The sequence below is a fragment of the Megachile rotundata genome, chromosome 5 (genome assembly GCF_050947335.1).
Source record: "Megachile rotundata isolate GNS110a chromosome 5, iyMegRotu1, whole genome shotgun sequence".
NCBI lineage: Eukaryota > Metazoa > Arthropoda > Insecta > Hymenoptera > Megachilidae > Megachile > Megachile rotundata.
In genome coordinates, this window is record NC_134987.1 from 12,425,347 (window position 1) to 12,440,445 (window position 15,099).

General features: G+C 33.0%; 3 protein-coding genes across 8 annotated transcripts in view; 1 reads left to right on the forward strand and 2 right to left on the reverse strand.

Annotated features, from left to right (window-relative positions):
* The window catches only part of LOC100879109 (uncharacterized), a 44,314-nt gene extending 35,622 nt beyond the window's left edge, over positions 1 to 8,692 (reverse strand). For all 5 annotated transcript variants that reach the window (XR_013038152.1, XR_001095367.2, XM_012281650.2 and 2 more), the window contains exons 1-2: positions 8,317 to 8,692; positions 4,128 to 4,333 (exon numbers count right to left, since the gene is read on the reverse strand). Coding sequence is in view for 3 of the 5 variants with exons in the window: in XM_012281650.2 (XP_012137040.1) it covers positions 4,128 to 4,333; positions 8,317 to 8,380 (270 nt within the window). In the remaining 2 variants the exon portion in view is untranslated. The remainder of the gene's footprint in view (positions 1 to 4,127; positions 4,334 to 8,316) is intronic.
* A 704-nt stretch (positions 8,693 to 9,396) lies between these two features.
* Vps53 (vacuolar protein sorting 53) lies at positions 9,397 to 14,521 on the forward strand. 2 transcript variants are annotated; one of them, XM_003701725.3, is made up of 12 exons: positions 9,397 to 9,685; positions 9,957 to 10,357; positions 10,440 to 10,560; positions 10,630 to 10,766; positions 10,831 to 11,266; positions 11,333 to 11,679; positions 11,751 to 11,906; positions 11,983 to 12,108; positions 12,174 to 12,401; positions 12,474 to 12,639; positions 12,721 to 12,867; positions 12,944 to 14,521. In XM_003701725.3, the coding sequence occupies exons 1-12, from the start codon at positions 9,545 to 9,547 to the stop codon at positions 13,103 to 13,105; spliced, it is 2,568 nt and encodes an 855-aa protein (XP_003701773.2). In that variant the 5' UTR covers positions 9,397 to 9,544; the 3' UTR covers positions 13,106 to 14,521. The 2 variants fall into 2 exon arrangements, with proteins under 2 accessions (XP_003701773.2, XP_012137037.1); XM_012281647.2 differs by having other exon boundaries at positions 12,474 to 12,867.
* On the reverse strand, positions 13,295 to 15,068 carry RpL7A (ribosomal protein L7A). Its single transcript, XM_003701696.3, has 6 exons — positions 14,932 to 15,068; positions 14,606 to 14,720; positions 14,371 to 14,520; positions 14,073 to 14,293; positions 13,727 to 13,849; positions 13,295 to 13,535 (listed from the first exon to the last, which is right to left on the reverse strand). Exons 1-6 carry the CDS (start codon positions 14,944 to 14,946, stop codon positions 13,353 to 13,355), a joined length of 807 nt encoding a protein of 268 aa, XP_003701744.1. The 5' UTR covers positions 14,947 to 15,068; the 3' UTR covers positions 13,295 to 13,352.
* Positions 15,069 to 15,099: the final 31 nt, after the last annotated feature.

Here is a 15,099-nt window from a genome sequence, read left to right on the forward strand (position 1 = left end):
TACCACAGCGCAGCGCTGTTCCAAAATGCATCCATAACCCTTCCCCGATATTTTACACTACCCCTAATGCCCACTAGATCACTTACGGCCACCGGAGCGGTATACGACCGCTTAGTTATAAGTGTAACCAAGTCTAACTTGTAAGTAGGGTAGGAATAAATAAGGTATAAGAAACACGTCACCAACAACTCCCTATTCATTTACTGCCGAACGTAATTTACAGATAATGTAGATGTTTGCGGTGAAAGTAGAATAATACCCTGTCTGATCAGTCTGTCGCAATACAAAACCTTGAAAGCTTGTTCGCTTGAGGTACTTGAATAGAATGAGATTAATCAAACGAATACTTCCCCTATTTCCTCTCGTCGCTTTATTTCCAAAACAAATAAAAAGAAGCCTTCTATACGGCGCAAAGCCTGGCCAAGAGAGTAGAACGACAGCGGACAATTGCGATAAGGAAACCTCAATAGTGCGCTCGAACAAATAGAATATAATAGAACTTCTTTTACGTTACTTACAGAGCGTAATGCATAAAAGAAAGTGACAATTTTCAGATAATGCGGAGGATGGTTAACGGATTAGAATAATGGCGTATTTGAGGGGACAGTATGGAAATCTTGGAAGTTTACTCGAGCAAGTAAAACAGATCGATAATAGTCAAATGAATTTTTCTCCTTTTCTCTGTGCAAACAGAGAAAGGAAAAATATGTTTTTCAGACATAATTAGGAAGGGAGAATAGCACGGAGATAAATTAAATACGTTTCAGACAATACTTAGCCGAATAAACACGATAGTTTCGAAGGGACAATCGCGATACGAAAACCTCGAAAAATTTAGTTGAACAAGTAAAATAGATCGATATTATTCAACGTATATCTGTGTTCGTTGTTTTACTTTAATCTCAGGACACAACAAATAAAAGAAAATGAAAATTTTCAAATAAAGCGGAGCTTGGTCACAGGAGTAGAATAACATCGTATTTGATCAGACAAGCGCAGTATGAAAACCTCGAAAATTTGTACGAGCAAGTAGAATAGAACGACACCATTGAAACGAATACGTTTTGCATTTCTCCCTTTCACTGCAGTCCTGGAATACAAGAAATAAAAGAAAATGAGAATTTCCGGATAATACAGAGGTTGGCCAAAGCAGTAGAATGATACTGTGTCTCGTCGGTTAGGTGCGATAGGGAAACTTCGAAACTTTTATCAGGCAAGTAGAATTGAACGATTTTAATCAGACAAAAAGAACCGAACGTACAGGATGAGAGAAAACAGCGGAACTAATAACGAAATTAGAACAAACAAGGAACCAGCTAATTCCTTGTTCAAGCTCCGTGGCATCTGCCAAAATGTTTTTTATCCGTGTGTAATTACACGTTGGAAGAACGCGAGTTCTTTTCAGCCTAAAGCTTTCATTACTTTATTACGACATTAGTCCGCGAAATGAAATTTTTTCCTTTTGCGGCCTGTATCCAAACAACTCTCTAAGAGCCATCATATTAGAGGCATTCAAACACGGGAATGTAAAATTGCAAGGCAGTCGGTGCGTTTAAAAGTTCACGAGAAATGAAAAAAAGAGAAAAGGAAACGCGATGTGTTTCTTTCATCGCCGTCGCAATCAAAGAAATAGCTACTCGAACTAATTATTTTTGTATGCAACAAGCATCTTTAGCCCGAAGAATTTGCGGTCGCTTCTAATAACGGGTAAAATTTCTTTCGCTGAAAATGATAATTGAATAACAGGGTTACACGGTAAACTTTGATTTCTTCGTACACGGAAACTTATCGCATGACCTGATAAATGCATCTTTACAGCCGGACGCATATATCATTTAAACGAAACTTTATCGCGAACTGAATTTACCGCTCTTCCGTTGTCGCGACAGCCCATCAAAAGCAAAGCGACTGCAAATTAAATGATTAATCAACTGGTATTACTCAAACAGATCGATCTCCCAAAGAGCTAACCTGCAATTTTCGTGTCGTTCGATTTAGAGGCCAGTGAACTGTTTTCGAAGCCGATGTAATAATCCTGGGCAAAGATAATCTAATTTATGAAACTCATTTGAGTGCAATTTAGGATTCTTTGGTAGGACAAGTGCGAATGTCTTCGAAATTGAAGATGGAAAGCTTGAAAATTTTTAGAACCCCAATTTATAAATTCTTGAATAATGGTATAATGTAATAAGACTGTAAAATACTAAAATAGTTGAGATCGCAAAATGGAGAAATGATAAAATTGGTAGAGTAATAAAATGATAGACCAAAAGAATAATGGAGTAAAATAATTTTTAGAATGATAAAATAGCAAACTAGTGAAAAAAATAGTAAAGTGAGGTAGCAAAGTAGTAAAGTAGCAAAGCATTAAAGTATTAAAGTATTAGAGTATGAAAGTAGTAAAGTAGCAAGGTTGCAAAGTAGTAAAGTACTGAAATAGTAAAATAGTAACAGAGTAAAATGAAGTAGTAATATTCAACTTGTTAAAAATTTAAATAAAATACAAAAATGCACCAAATAAAATTCTTCTTTCCTCTCTAACACAATTCTTCTCTCAAAGAATTTTATAATCAAAATCCGTACAAAAAAGTTCATACACCCTTTTGAATTAATATTTGTTAATCTACAGATTTTTATACGTTCCCCAAAGATTTGTTCTTAACTAACATGATTTAGGTTTAATCGATCGTACACCATTTTTCGTACTCCAATTGTTTTCGTTGAAAAAATACAAATAAATTGGCTGGCCACGCAGCTATAACAATAGAAATAAATTTCCAGTCTATCCGTTCTAATACATATATACGTTATAAAATATATTACAAAAAGTTTTCGAACAATAGGAAACACAGATATACGCGGAACCAGCGTGCAGCCCTAACACGCGATCATTTATCAAAGCATCGCGGAATCGTTAAATGCATTAGACCGATGAATTACTTTTTCATGGCACAATATTCGTGTGGAAGTATCATTAGAGGCTTGTTCAGGTAAAGTTATTAATAAGTATACGCTTGCAATTATATAGAACATCTGTGATATTGATACCGTGAAATATCTCGTATTTTATTAAAGACTTTACAAACAGTTTGTGTACACAATGTATTGTGTGGGGAAAATAGCAAGAGATAGAAAAATATTTTTAACGATGTAACGTTTGATTACACTGGTTACTATGAAATTCATTTAAAAATGAATTTAAGATGAACTTGACATTTTCAAATTATGAGATTAGTAAATTCTGAAAAGTTTTTTAAATTTAGAAATTTTTTAATTCTTGAACTTTTGAATTATTGAACTTTTAAAATTTCTACATTTGAAAATTATTGAACTTCTGAGTTCCTACATTTCTAAATTATAGAACTTCTGAGTTCCTAAGTTTGACAGTTTGTCAATTCGAAAGTTGGAAGATCTAAAATTTCTATATTTCCATATTTATAAATTTCCTAGTTTGCAATTTTCCAAGGGACCAAATACCTAGATTTCCAATTTTCCTAAGACCAAATCTCTAAATTTCCAATTTTTCTAAAACCAAATTCCTCAGTTTCCAATTTCCCAATTTTCCACATTCCCAATTTTCCCATTTCCCAATTTCTCAATTTCCCAATTGCCCACTTTCCCAATTTTCCAATTAACTAATTTCCTAAATTTTACAATTTAAAAATTAGAAAATTTTCCACTTCTGTATTTTCAGCTCCCCAAATTCCAAAATTTGAAATCTCCTTAAACTCGATGTAACCTTCTTTCTAGATTCTCCTGACTCCCTAAATTCCCCCTAGATTCTCCCTAGATACTCCCTAGTCCCTGCCTAGATTCCCTCTCTACACCTCAATAAATCTCGTAATTTAATAATGTGATAATCCCATCAAATGATCGACAATTAATCAAGCACCGTTTAATACGAAACATATTACAATATTTAAATTTATCAAAAACAATACGCAACCTAATAAATGCTGTTATAATAAACGCATTAAATTAATATTAACCGATTAATATCAATTTGGGTGATAAATTTATCGTTTGTACGAGGTAATCAGAAGGATAAATGTGACTGAACAATTGCTTAATGCCGGGATAATTGAAACGCAGCGCGTTATGGTGCAGGTTAATTGCATGAAACTCACCTCCATATTTGCACCGTCTACCCACAAGTCAAGGAACGGTGGTTTCCTATCCTTTATGTATCGTAATATCGTCTTGTCATCCTTCATGAACTCGACTTTATGCAAGGAAGCATCTGGGACACTATGATTGCAATGCAGAACCGCTGTGCTCCCGTAGGTTACGTAGCGCGGTGCTATCAGTTGTACATGCACCGTGGAAGTTGCATCTGAAAATCATCGATAATGTTTACTTTTTGCCTGTTTATTCGCAGAAATAGGCCATTATGAACTAATCATAAATCACATACACATAAATACCCAAAGAATTGTTTAAACAAAGGAACAAATATTTATGTAACAAACGAAACAATATTATAATACATCATCTATATTTAATATCTTATTTTAATTTATAAATATATTTAGAATACTTATCAAATATATCAAATTTATTTAATGCAAGTCTTGTATTATTTTAGACGATAAACTTTATATTTTATTTTAAATATTAAACTCTATATTTTATTTTAAATATTAAACTCTATATTTTAATTTAAATATTAAACTCTATATTTTATTTTAGACATTAAACTTTATATTTTATTTTAAATATTAAACTCTATATTTTATTTTAAACATTAATCTCTACATTTTATTTTAAATATTAAATTACACAGAGCAGTAAAAATGCCCAATTCTGTAACACAGAGAATCCAACGTAATTTGATGACACAAAAGTGGTGTCAAATGATACTTATATCAATTAAAAGCGTACAGTTTCACAAAAATGACAACATAAGCGTTTAATCGATACTTTCCATGTCAAAATAATGGTACTTCAATTGGAGCGAACAATGAATCGACCAATTTGCAGCTTAATATAACCTATCAGCGGATGTGCAATCACTACTTATTTATTCGTTGGCACGGTGAAATTATTGATAAAATGTTTATGTAGTTATTTCGATTAAATTTTGAGCTCCACTGTAAATTCTATTTTGCGTCAATTTTGTGCCATTAAAGTGTGTCACAATTTATGTACTCCGAAATCGATCGATGTCTGCTGTAACTGGCAGTTTGTTATTTTGTATTAATATTAGAAAATTATTTTCGAGAGTATACGTATGTTATTGTATCAGATTTTACACGATTGACTGACTGATATATTTATAATATTTCAAAACATTAACTTTAACTTTGACTATTAAAAACATTAATATTCTACTTTAAATGAACGAAGTTTGGAACAATCTCTAAAATTAACACATAATAGTGTCAGACTTATTCAGGAAATCTCAGATTAAATTTCCTGATGTAACATTTCAATTTCCTTAATTTCCGAATTATTAAATTAAATTCCTAGTGTTAATTTCCAAGAACAACTCTCTGTAATATCAGATAATCTCGACAAACAATTCTACAATTTCGAATAACGACGTAACAATATAGAGTAATGCAAAGGATAGAAAATTTGCGTGTCGTACAATGCAATTATTCAGGATCGAGTTCACCGTGCATTTCAATAGGAACATCAACGCATCATTTTATTCTCATTCACAAATTAATTAATACAGAATGCATATTCGCGTTGCGCAGAAACATCGTTCTGGCCATAGTTGATGAGTCTCCGTGAATTTTCATATCCGAGAAAACGCTAAACGCGAGCATGTAAAATGCTATTCAAAGGGAAACCCGCTCGCGAGGAATAAATCAAAGCATACCGCCGGAAAATGTGCGCGTTACGTGAAATCCGTACCTAGACCACTTAAAATGGACACAAACACACGCGTATATAAAACCACGGCCTGGTTTCGACGATAATAGCGTCGCACGGGAAAGACAATAATTAATTTAGCAAATCTCAGATGTCTCATCGCGGCACGTTAAAAATAACGTTCAAACATTCGTGCTACGCTGAAACAGCGAGATCTGCCGCTCGAAACTTGCCTCGTTACGATTCAACAGCGAAACTCCCTCGTGCAACTTCATTAACAATAAAATCATTAATTAATTTACGCACGAAATGAAACAAACGTTCCAGCTCTCGCATAGAACTAATTTTATTACGTAATACATTATTTCTACCCTCGCATAGAAGGATTCGAATTTTTAATTCCTTTTTCGGTTCTTTGTCGAGGTTCTTCGTTTTCACGGTCTTTTTGAATTGAAAAAATCGCCGTGTTTGAAGTAAGCTCAGGCTTGAGATTACTGACATTTAATGTTAACTGGACCATTTTTGTGTGTGGGTAGCAAAGCCTCGGCGGGCAATGAAGTGCGGTGTGTAAAATCATGATAAGCTGTTTGAAGTCCGTGATAATTTAAGTCCTCGAGAAATTCGGTGGTTCAGAAAATTAATTTGCTACAAATAATATATTTAGAAATATTGACACTTTCAAATTAATAAATTTACTGATTTGAAAATTTAGGGAATCAGAAAATCTCGAATATAAAAATTTAGAAAGAGACATGCAAAATTTTTTAGTTAAAAAATTGTTAGACTTAAATTTCGAACTTCAGACTTCTTATCCTTCGATAAAGAAATATTCCATTACTGTTAATATCTATTAATATTGTATTATATTCTCAAAATGATTACAATGATAGCTGTTAATTACGAGTTACGCTAATTAAGCAGGAGGAATTACAACAAAAAAGGTGCTTACAAAAAATAATATAATTGTAAAGGAAATTTTTTGGGCGAAATCGTAAAGGGAATTTATTAATAACATGATAATCGAACACGATTCGAGGCTCGATAAGAAAATGTCTATTAGCTCGCTCGCGATGTTCATCGATATCTAGGTCGACTAGAAGGATCGTCAATTTCCTGCTAACTTTCAGCGTTAACTCGATTATTGGCTGAATATACGGCAGATAGGATCTCGTACGATTTCTTGGACGGAAAATGTGAGGAAGGTCGCGGTAACACATTCAAAAATACGTTCGATGTAATAAAACCGTACGGAAGAATGGAGAGGTTTCGGTTGACTATAACTACTTGTGGCAGTACCCTGTTGCTGGGAGGTGTTACTGTATCGATCACTGGAAAGCGCGTGTTACCAACACGGGCGCACGGTGTTCCAACCGTTCAAGACGTTCCAAAAGCACCATATTCGAGGACAACGGAATTGTAGAAACGAAATCGTTCCATTTCTGAACCGCCGTATCACTTCAGATTTAAACGCTTTTTCACTCGCGTTAAAACGTTTTCAAACGAACGAGGAACTAAAGCCCCTTTCAAAATTAGCGAACAAAGCGGGGAGAAAAGACGAAGTACAAATAAAAATTTGTTTTCTCTTTGTTCGCAGATTATTCTTTAACACCAGTCGATTTAAAATTCATCCATTATGAGCCACTTTTAACCGACTTCGAAAAAGGAGGAGGTTACTCAATTCGATCAGTATATTTTTTTTAAAAATATTATTTCTGATCGTGCATATATTATTTTTGCGAAAGAATTTAATTTGCAATTAATTTGTATAAATAAAACAAATATCGTAAATTTTTGATGAAGTAAAAAAGCTATTTATAATGTAAAATTTATTTTGTAATAAGCTGTGCAGAATAAATTATATGATTTACTGCGATGGATTGAAATGCCAAGATAAAATTGTATCGAATGCTTTTTGTCAATATTCTTTAAATATTTCGTATATAACATTAAAGCAGGCAAATGTCAGCTATGGCTCATTTATAAATATAGTACATTAATTTGAAGTGCACTTAACCAAAAATATTTAACTGCAAATACGAGGCATTTAAAAAAACCGCGTAAACACGCAATTAATCACTGATTCGCTTGAATCAATTAAATGTCTGATGCAAGACTTCGTACGAAAGATTATATGTGTTTATGAAAATTACTTCCGATAAAGCTGCTTATTGCGACGGTATAGCTTCGTGACTGAATTAAGAAAAAACAATTTGCATAAATTTCACTGTTACATGTATCACTAAAGCGTTTGTTTACCCTCGTACTCAATGAAACGCTAGCCCTTACGCAAGCCTTCATTCAAACTGTTCAGTATGCAGATTGTCACACGTTTTTGGACGTAAATTACAGAAAAATCGACGAAGCAAACTTGCGTGTGATTTCCTTTGCGTATTAAATGGTATGACACTTAAAACTGTGATAGAATAATAATTATTTTCACTGACGGAAAACAGAATGAACTGGCCGGGTGGGTGTTTACGATTGCGTATAACTTACATGAAAATAAGTGGAAAATATAGACGAATACGAATTTTCTCCAATGTGCTGGTTGACGCGGCATTGTCGCAAGAGTTATTTTTTCCGAATATTACTGTCTCTACGTTACTTAATAGGAAAAAAAACGTGCTTCTAGTTTGTACAGTGACGTGCCTTTAAACTACACAACTTCGAGCCGAGTCGGCGCTACAACTGACCAAGCTTTTCGATCGTTCGACCAACTCCCATAGAATATAGAACATAGAACGGAGACTCGCTGTTTTTCCGCTTGTCAAATAATTTGTAACTAAATTGTTAACTATGTATTCTCTCCAATAACGAATTAACATACTCAAAATAAGAAACAGCGATTAATTTTAATTTACTACCCTTACCGTTCAAGAGATATATTTAAACAAATTTTAATTTCTCTCGTTCTTTAACACTTGGGAATGGTAAAATAAAAGGGTGATTTTTGTATTATTTATTAGTTGATAAGAATAATTGAAATATAACGTGACATCGTGTACTTATGCATGTACTAGGGTCTGTTAGGGTGCGTTTACACTACGCTAGCGAGTGCTCGTACTGCATTAAAGCTCAAACGTGAACAAGCGAATGTAAACGAATGCTCTTAACCATTGAACAATGTGATTCAATTCGACGTAATTCAAATTGACACGAGTCAATTTGGTGTAATCAAATCAGTGTGATTCAAACTAGTATTGATTTAATTCGATAAAATTCAAGTCGGAGCAATTCATCACAATGCGAATCAATTTGAGATGTTATGATTCGATATGATTTGATTCAATCTAAGTCGCTTCGATACAATTCGACTCAACATATTTTAATTGGATTAAATTCGTTCTATTTTGATTTAATACGATTAAGCTCACTGTTCCAAACATTTTAACATTCCCTAAACATTTATTCATCACTGACAGTAATGTGTCTGAACCATTGACGAACATGAGCTCGATGGTTCTTTACCCTAAACGAGCACGAACAAATGCTCTTGCTCTTGTTCTTCCCCTTTGCTCGTTTAGTATGAACACACCTTTATGTTATTAGTCCTTGTTATAAAAATAAGTACTTATGTATTGCATTGTTGAAACACGCAATGTATAATTGTTCCCTACAAGCAACAAGTATAGTAAAAGAATGATTCTTTTCATATATAGTAAGTTCGAGGTATTCATGTAAACATTCTACGTGTCCTGTCATGTGCTGACACGAATGCATTTATATGAATGAAATACGCATGAGTTGTACGGTCGAAGAATTTGAAGGAAAAGCAAAAATGGAAGCGCACGAGGAAGATGATTTAGAAGAAATAAATTCAACCGTTTATACTTTTCCGCCTAATGTACAGAATGTGATCGAACAGGTTAAGTTCACAATAAAACTGTCAAACTATTTACAGCTGTCACTTATCCTTAACAAGTGGTTTATATTGTCTTAACTATTATATTATTGTATAATTAAGTTTTGTATATAATTTGTTCCTAAAATCAAATCACATTATCACTAATGTAGTTTAAATATAATTGTATGGTGCATTGTGAAGGATCTATCTTTTCTGAGTCGAACCTTATTTATATCCTCCTCTGCAGTATTTTAATACTAATGGTATCTATATGAACTTGTTTAATTGTTAGGTTTTACCCAGTACGGATCCATTGGACCAACCAAACTTCAATGTAGTAGATTATATAAATTCGTTATTCCCAACGGAACAATCATTGTCTAATATAGATGATGTAGTAAATAACATGGAATTAAAGATACGTACTATAGACAAAGAGATTCGTTCAGTAGTACGTGGACAAACAAATGTTGGCCAAGATGGGAGGGCAGCATTAGAAGATGCACAGAAAGTAATAAAACAATTGTTTGTGCATATTAAAGACATCAAGGATAAAGCCGAACAGTCTGAGGAAGTAGTTAAAGAAATAACAAGAGATATCAAGCAACTAGATTTTGCTAAGAGAAATCTTACTGCCTCTATCACAGCTTTAAACCATTTACATATGCTTGTGGAAGGTGTGGATACTTTAAAGTAATGTATCTCAATTTCCATTATCAAACGTATGATCCGATGCAAGTTACATACACATCATATCATTTTATTATTTTTTCAGAGTATTAACTCAAAAGAAACAATATGGTGAAATTGTTTTACCATTACAAGCAGTGATGGAAGTGATGCAACATTTTAATAGCTACATGGACATACCACAAGTGAAACAATTGTCTGATGAAGTATGTAATACTTAATTTGTACTATCTGAACTGTACTACTCAATGTAACATTGAAATATTTATTTGAAGGTGCATCAGATACACGTTGAATTAGCTCAACAGATAACAGCTGATTTTAAACAAGCATTTTCTGGACAAAATCCAAAGTACTTCAACCAGCTTACAGAGGGATGTCTAGTATTATCTGTATTAGATCCTAAAGTTAAGTAAGTATATTTACTATAATTTAGTAATAACGACACTCTTTTGATGACTTATTTCTTTTATAAGGAAGGATCTGCTCACCTGGTTTGTTGGTATTCAGTTACAAGAATATGCACATTTGTTTGAAGAAAATCAAGATTTTGCGTGGCTAGACAAGATAGATCGACGCTATGCATGGATAAAGAAGCATTTAATTGACTTTGAATCAAAATTTGCGACAATTTTCCCACAGGATTGGGAAATATCGGAACGAATTGCCGTACAATTTTGTCACGTTACGCGAGAAGATCTTACAAAATTAATGCATAAAAGGCGTTCAGAAATAGATGTTAAATTATTACTGTACGCGATTCAAAGAACTAGTAACTTTGAATCATTGCTAGCAAAACGATTTAGCGGTATTACATTGGAAAATACAGAAACAGTAAATAAAAAGAATACGGCTAATATAGAGACGGTTGATAACAAAGTTCCAGGCAATCCATTTGAAGAAAATGAGGAGGTAACGTATATTTCAACAATGTACATGGAAATACTATTTCCATGTTAAAAGACTTTCATATTTTAGTCACAAACTGAACAACCAAAAACATCGCCATTTGCAAATCTCATAGGAAGATGTTTCGAACCATATTTAAGTATTTATATAGAAAGTTTAGATCGCAATTTAGCAGATCTAATGGATAAATTTGTGTCGGATTCTAAGACACAACCACCTGGTGCTAAAGATTTTGAAGGTGTCGAGGGTCCTAGTAGTGTTTTATCGTCTTGTGCAGATCTATTTGTATTTTACAAAAAATGTATGTTACAATGTACGCAACTTAGTACAGGTTCAATCATGTTGAATTTAGCTGAAACCTTTCAAAAGTACCTGCGCGAATACGCCCTTAAGGTGTTGCAAAATAATTTACCAAAGTAAGTAAAACATAGCTTTTTTCAATACCAGTTAATTGCATTTTGTATATCTTGATTTTTTAATGTAACAGAATCGGAGGAAGTGCTGGAATTGCTACAAGCATGAGTAGCATAACGCGTGATTTTCGAGATCTTTCTACGTCAGGTTTCATACAGAATTTTCAAAGCTTTTTGAAAGAGGGTGAAAATACTAAATTTAGCAAAGAAGAACAATCACGTATATGCTGGTAAAGGTTTGCTCATTAAGTCTCTTTTTTAGCATAATAGTTTAAAGAAAATAAATTATATAAAAATATATTTTAGCGTATTAACAACAGCTGAATATTGTTTGGAAACTACGCAGCAGTTGGAAGAAAAACTTCGAGAAAGAACGGACAAATGTTATGCCGAAAAAATTAATTTATCTCAGGAACAAGATATTTTTCACAAGTATGTAGTTGGTTTTTTCTATTAAATATGTAATAATTTAATTTTAACCGGGTTATTTTTTTCAGCGTTATATCGAATTGTATACAACTGCTCGTTCAAGATCTCGAATCAGCATGTGATTCAGCACTAACTGCAATGACGAAAGTTCAATGGAGTAATATAGAAGTTGTTGGAGATCAAAGTAACTATGTAAACACTATTGTGGCACATCTACGACAAACAATACCTACTATCAGAGATCGATTATTTTCGTGCAGGAAGTACTTCACGCAACTCTGTGTAAAATTTGCAAGGTATTCTAATTTTTTATTTATTTTTCGCTTTTTAATATTGTTCTGAAAAATTAATGAAAAATTTATTTATAGTTCTTTTATAGTAAAATTGGTACAACAGTTGTACAAATGCAAACCCTTAAATACAGTGGGTGCTGAACAGTTATTATTAGATGTACACATGTTGAAGACTGCTCTGTTAGACCTTCCATCAACAGGATATCAAATTCAGAGAAAAGCACCAGCAACTTATACGAAGGTATTTGTATTATCATTATTTACGCGATACTGTATTGACATGCCTTTCTCTATTAAATTTATATATTTTTATCATAATCAGGTAGTAGTGAAAGGAATGGCAACTGCCGAAATGATTCTTAAAATTGTAATGTCACCAATTGAATCTCCAAAAGATTTCGTAAAACAATGCAGAATGCGTTTACCAGACCTACAAGCACCGGAATTTCAAAAAATTTTAGACATGAAGGTAAAATTAAACTTGTTTAGACGAACATCTACTTAAAATTTTCATCGCTTATATTAAAATTATTAATTGTCTGTAGGGTTTAAAGAAGACAGAACAAGTTCTACTACTAGAACAATTCAAACAACCGGAAAATACTGATATTTCTCAAGATAATAGGAGTCATGTCACTCAAGATACCCCGGAACACGAGGCTGGACGAATAAAAAGATTAGAAAAACTGATAAAAAAAAGAATATAAACATATTTCATAGTAAATCATTACATTATAATGTACATATCTAAATTAAATAATAGTTATATGCATATAAATTTAAAAAATTAAAATTATATACCCTTTTTACTTCATCACAATATGGTAAAAATCATTTTTGTACAGTTAAACTTGTTACCATTTCCATTATCTATGAAGTGATAAACAACTAAAATCTTGGATTTTATACTTTATTGTTGTACAGTGTAAACAATACCAAAGTAACAGGATGATGTTAACCCTGCTTTTGCGCAAGTTCCTTCGCTTTAGCTTTTTCTAACTTAGCTATTCTAGCAGCAGATTTGCTACCTAGGAGACCACCACCCCAATGACGTCTAATTTCGTCATATCTGTCATTGAAGTTGGTCTTAATAGCTTCAACGAGTTTCGAGAAGTTAGCTCTGTCACCGGAGTCCACCTGTAAAACAAACGAAAAAAAAAAACCCTTTCACAAAACAGCTAAATATCAGTAGATAAAGTAGCATCACTGAAAATGTATCAGGTATAAATTTGGTTTTTATATCACGAACAATATCATTGGATTGGCTCAAATATTCATCATACTAATAATGTTTCATAAAAATATAAAAAAATGTTAGTCGTTCGTACCTGAGTCAAAGCTACTGCTGTGCACGTTTTACGCCTAACAAGACGACCTAAACGCGCTTTACTTTTTACAATGCAGTAAGGTACACCCATTTTACGACAGAGAGCAGGTAGGAAGAGTACAATCTGTAATACAAACAGAGCATACCATTATAGTAACACAAACCTAAAAATGAACATCCTATAATAATTGATTGCTTTCCTCAGAGTCATATGTCATCCTTTAAATAAATTTGATTGTATCAATTCAAATCAAATTTATTGTCAGGTGAAGAAATTCAAACATCATTGTAATAAATAAACTAACTATAAGTATTACGATTAAAAGAAAAATAAAACAAATATTTACTTCTATTGGGTCAACATCATGTGCAATTACTACAAGCTGAGCCTTTCTTTGTTCAACAAGCGTAGTTACTGTGTTGGTTCCACTACGCAGCACATTAGGCTTCTTCGTTGGGGTATCCTCTTTCTTTGCAACCTTTTGTTCAGCTCTTGCTTTCAACCTCATCTTTTTCATGACTGCTGATTCAGGCCTGTATTTTTCCAACATTTTGAATAATTGTGTTGCTGTAACAAAAAAAAGGATTAGTTTCATTATTGAACTGTTGTTTCAAATTATGTCTTATAGATGAAGATAAATTTACCTGTTTGTTTATCCAATGCTTGGGTAAACTGATTAATTGGTGGTGGTACTTTCAATCTTTTTTGTAATACGGCCCTCTGTCGTTGAATGCGAATGTATTTGGGCCATTTTACGAAACGACTAAGGTCTCGTGCCGGTTGAATATCTTGGCCTAAATGTCAAATTTATCTATCGTTAATACTATAAAAATCTACTATGAAATAAACTATATACTTTATCAATTCCCGTTTACTCACCAATACCAAAATTGCGGGGACGTTTTTCAAACAGAGGATTAGTTTGTTTTTTCGGCTCAACCTTCTTCACTGCAAGTGGTGCAGCTGCCACCTTCTTCCCTACCTTCTTCTTCGGCTAAATTTATATAAAATAGCATTTATTAACACGTGTTTAGTAAACGCCATGTTACAGGTTTAAATACAATAACCGTATATATATACAAATGAAACATATTTATAATGTCTAAACACGTTCAAAACATGCCGAATTCTAACCAATATCATTAGCAGTAGCAAGCTATTAATACATGAAATATTATTTTCATTCAATAATACAGTGCATTTACCTTCTTTTGAACCATTGTTTTAACGAAAAATCTAACTGATTATTTATATCACAATGGATATAAAATTGTACTTCGGTCAACACGACGCGAAGTACGACCGCCGAGAACGTAAAGGAAGATTCATGCACTAGCGCCACCACAAGCGATATCAGCGCCACTTGACAAATA

What these genes read in the sequence shown, in the direction of transcription:
- Vps53 (XM_012281647.2), top strand. Translation starts at nt 9,545, where the DNA reads ATGAATGAAATACGCATGAGTTGTACGGTCGAAGAATTTGAAGGAAAA. An exon ending in GTATTAGATCCTAAAGTTAA is followed by an intron (nt 10,767 to 10,830) that starts GTAAGTATATTT and finishes TTCTTTTATAAG; the next exon opens with GAAGGATCTGCTCACCTGGT. An exon ending in AAAAAATTTTAGACATGAAG is followed by an intron (nt 12,868 to 12,943) that starts GTAAAATTAAAC and finishes AATTGTCTGTAG; the next exon opens with GGTTTAAAGAAGACAGAACA.
- RpL7A (XM_003701696.3), bottom strand. An exon ending in TCCCCGCAATTTTGGTATTG is followed by an intron (nt 14,521 to 14,605) that starts GTGAGTAAACGG and finishes TTTGACATTTAG; the next exon opens with GCCAAGATATTCAACCGGCA. An exon ending in AGCATTGGATAAACAAACAG is followed by an intron (nt 14,294 to 14,370) that starts GTAAATTTATCT and finishes TTTTTGTTACAG; the next exon opens with CAACACAATTATTCAAAATG.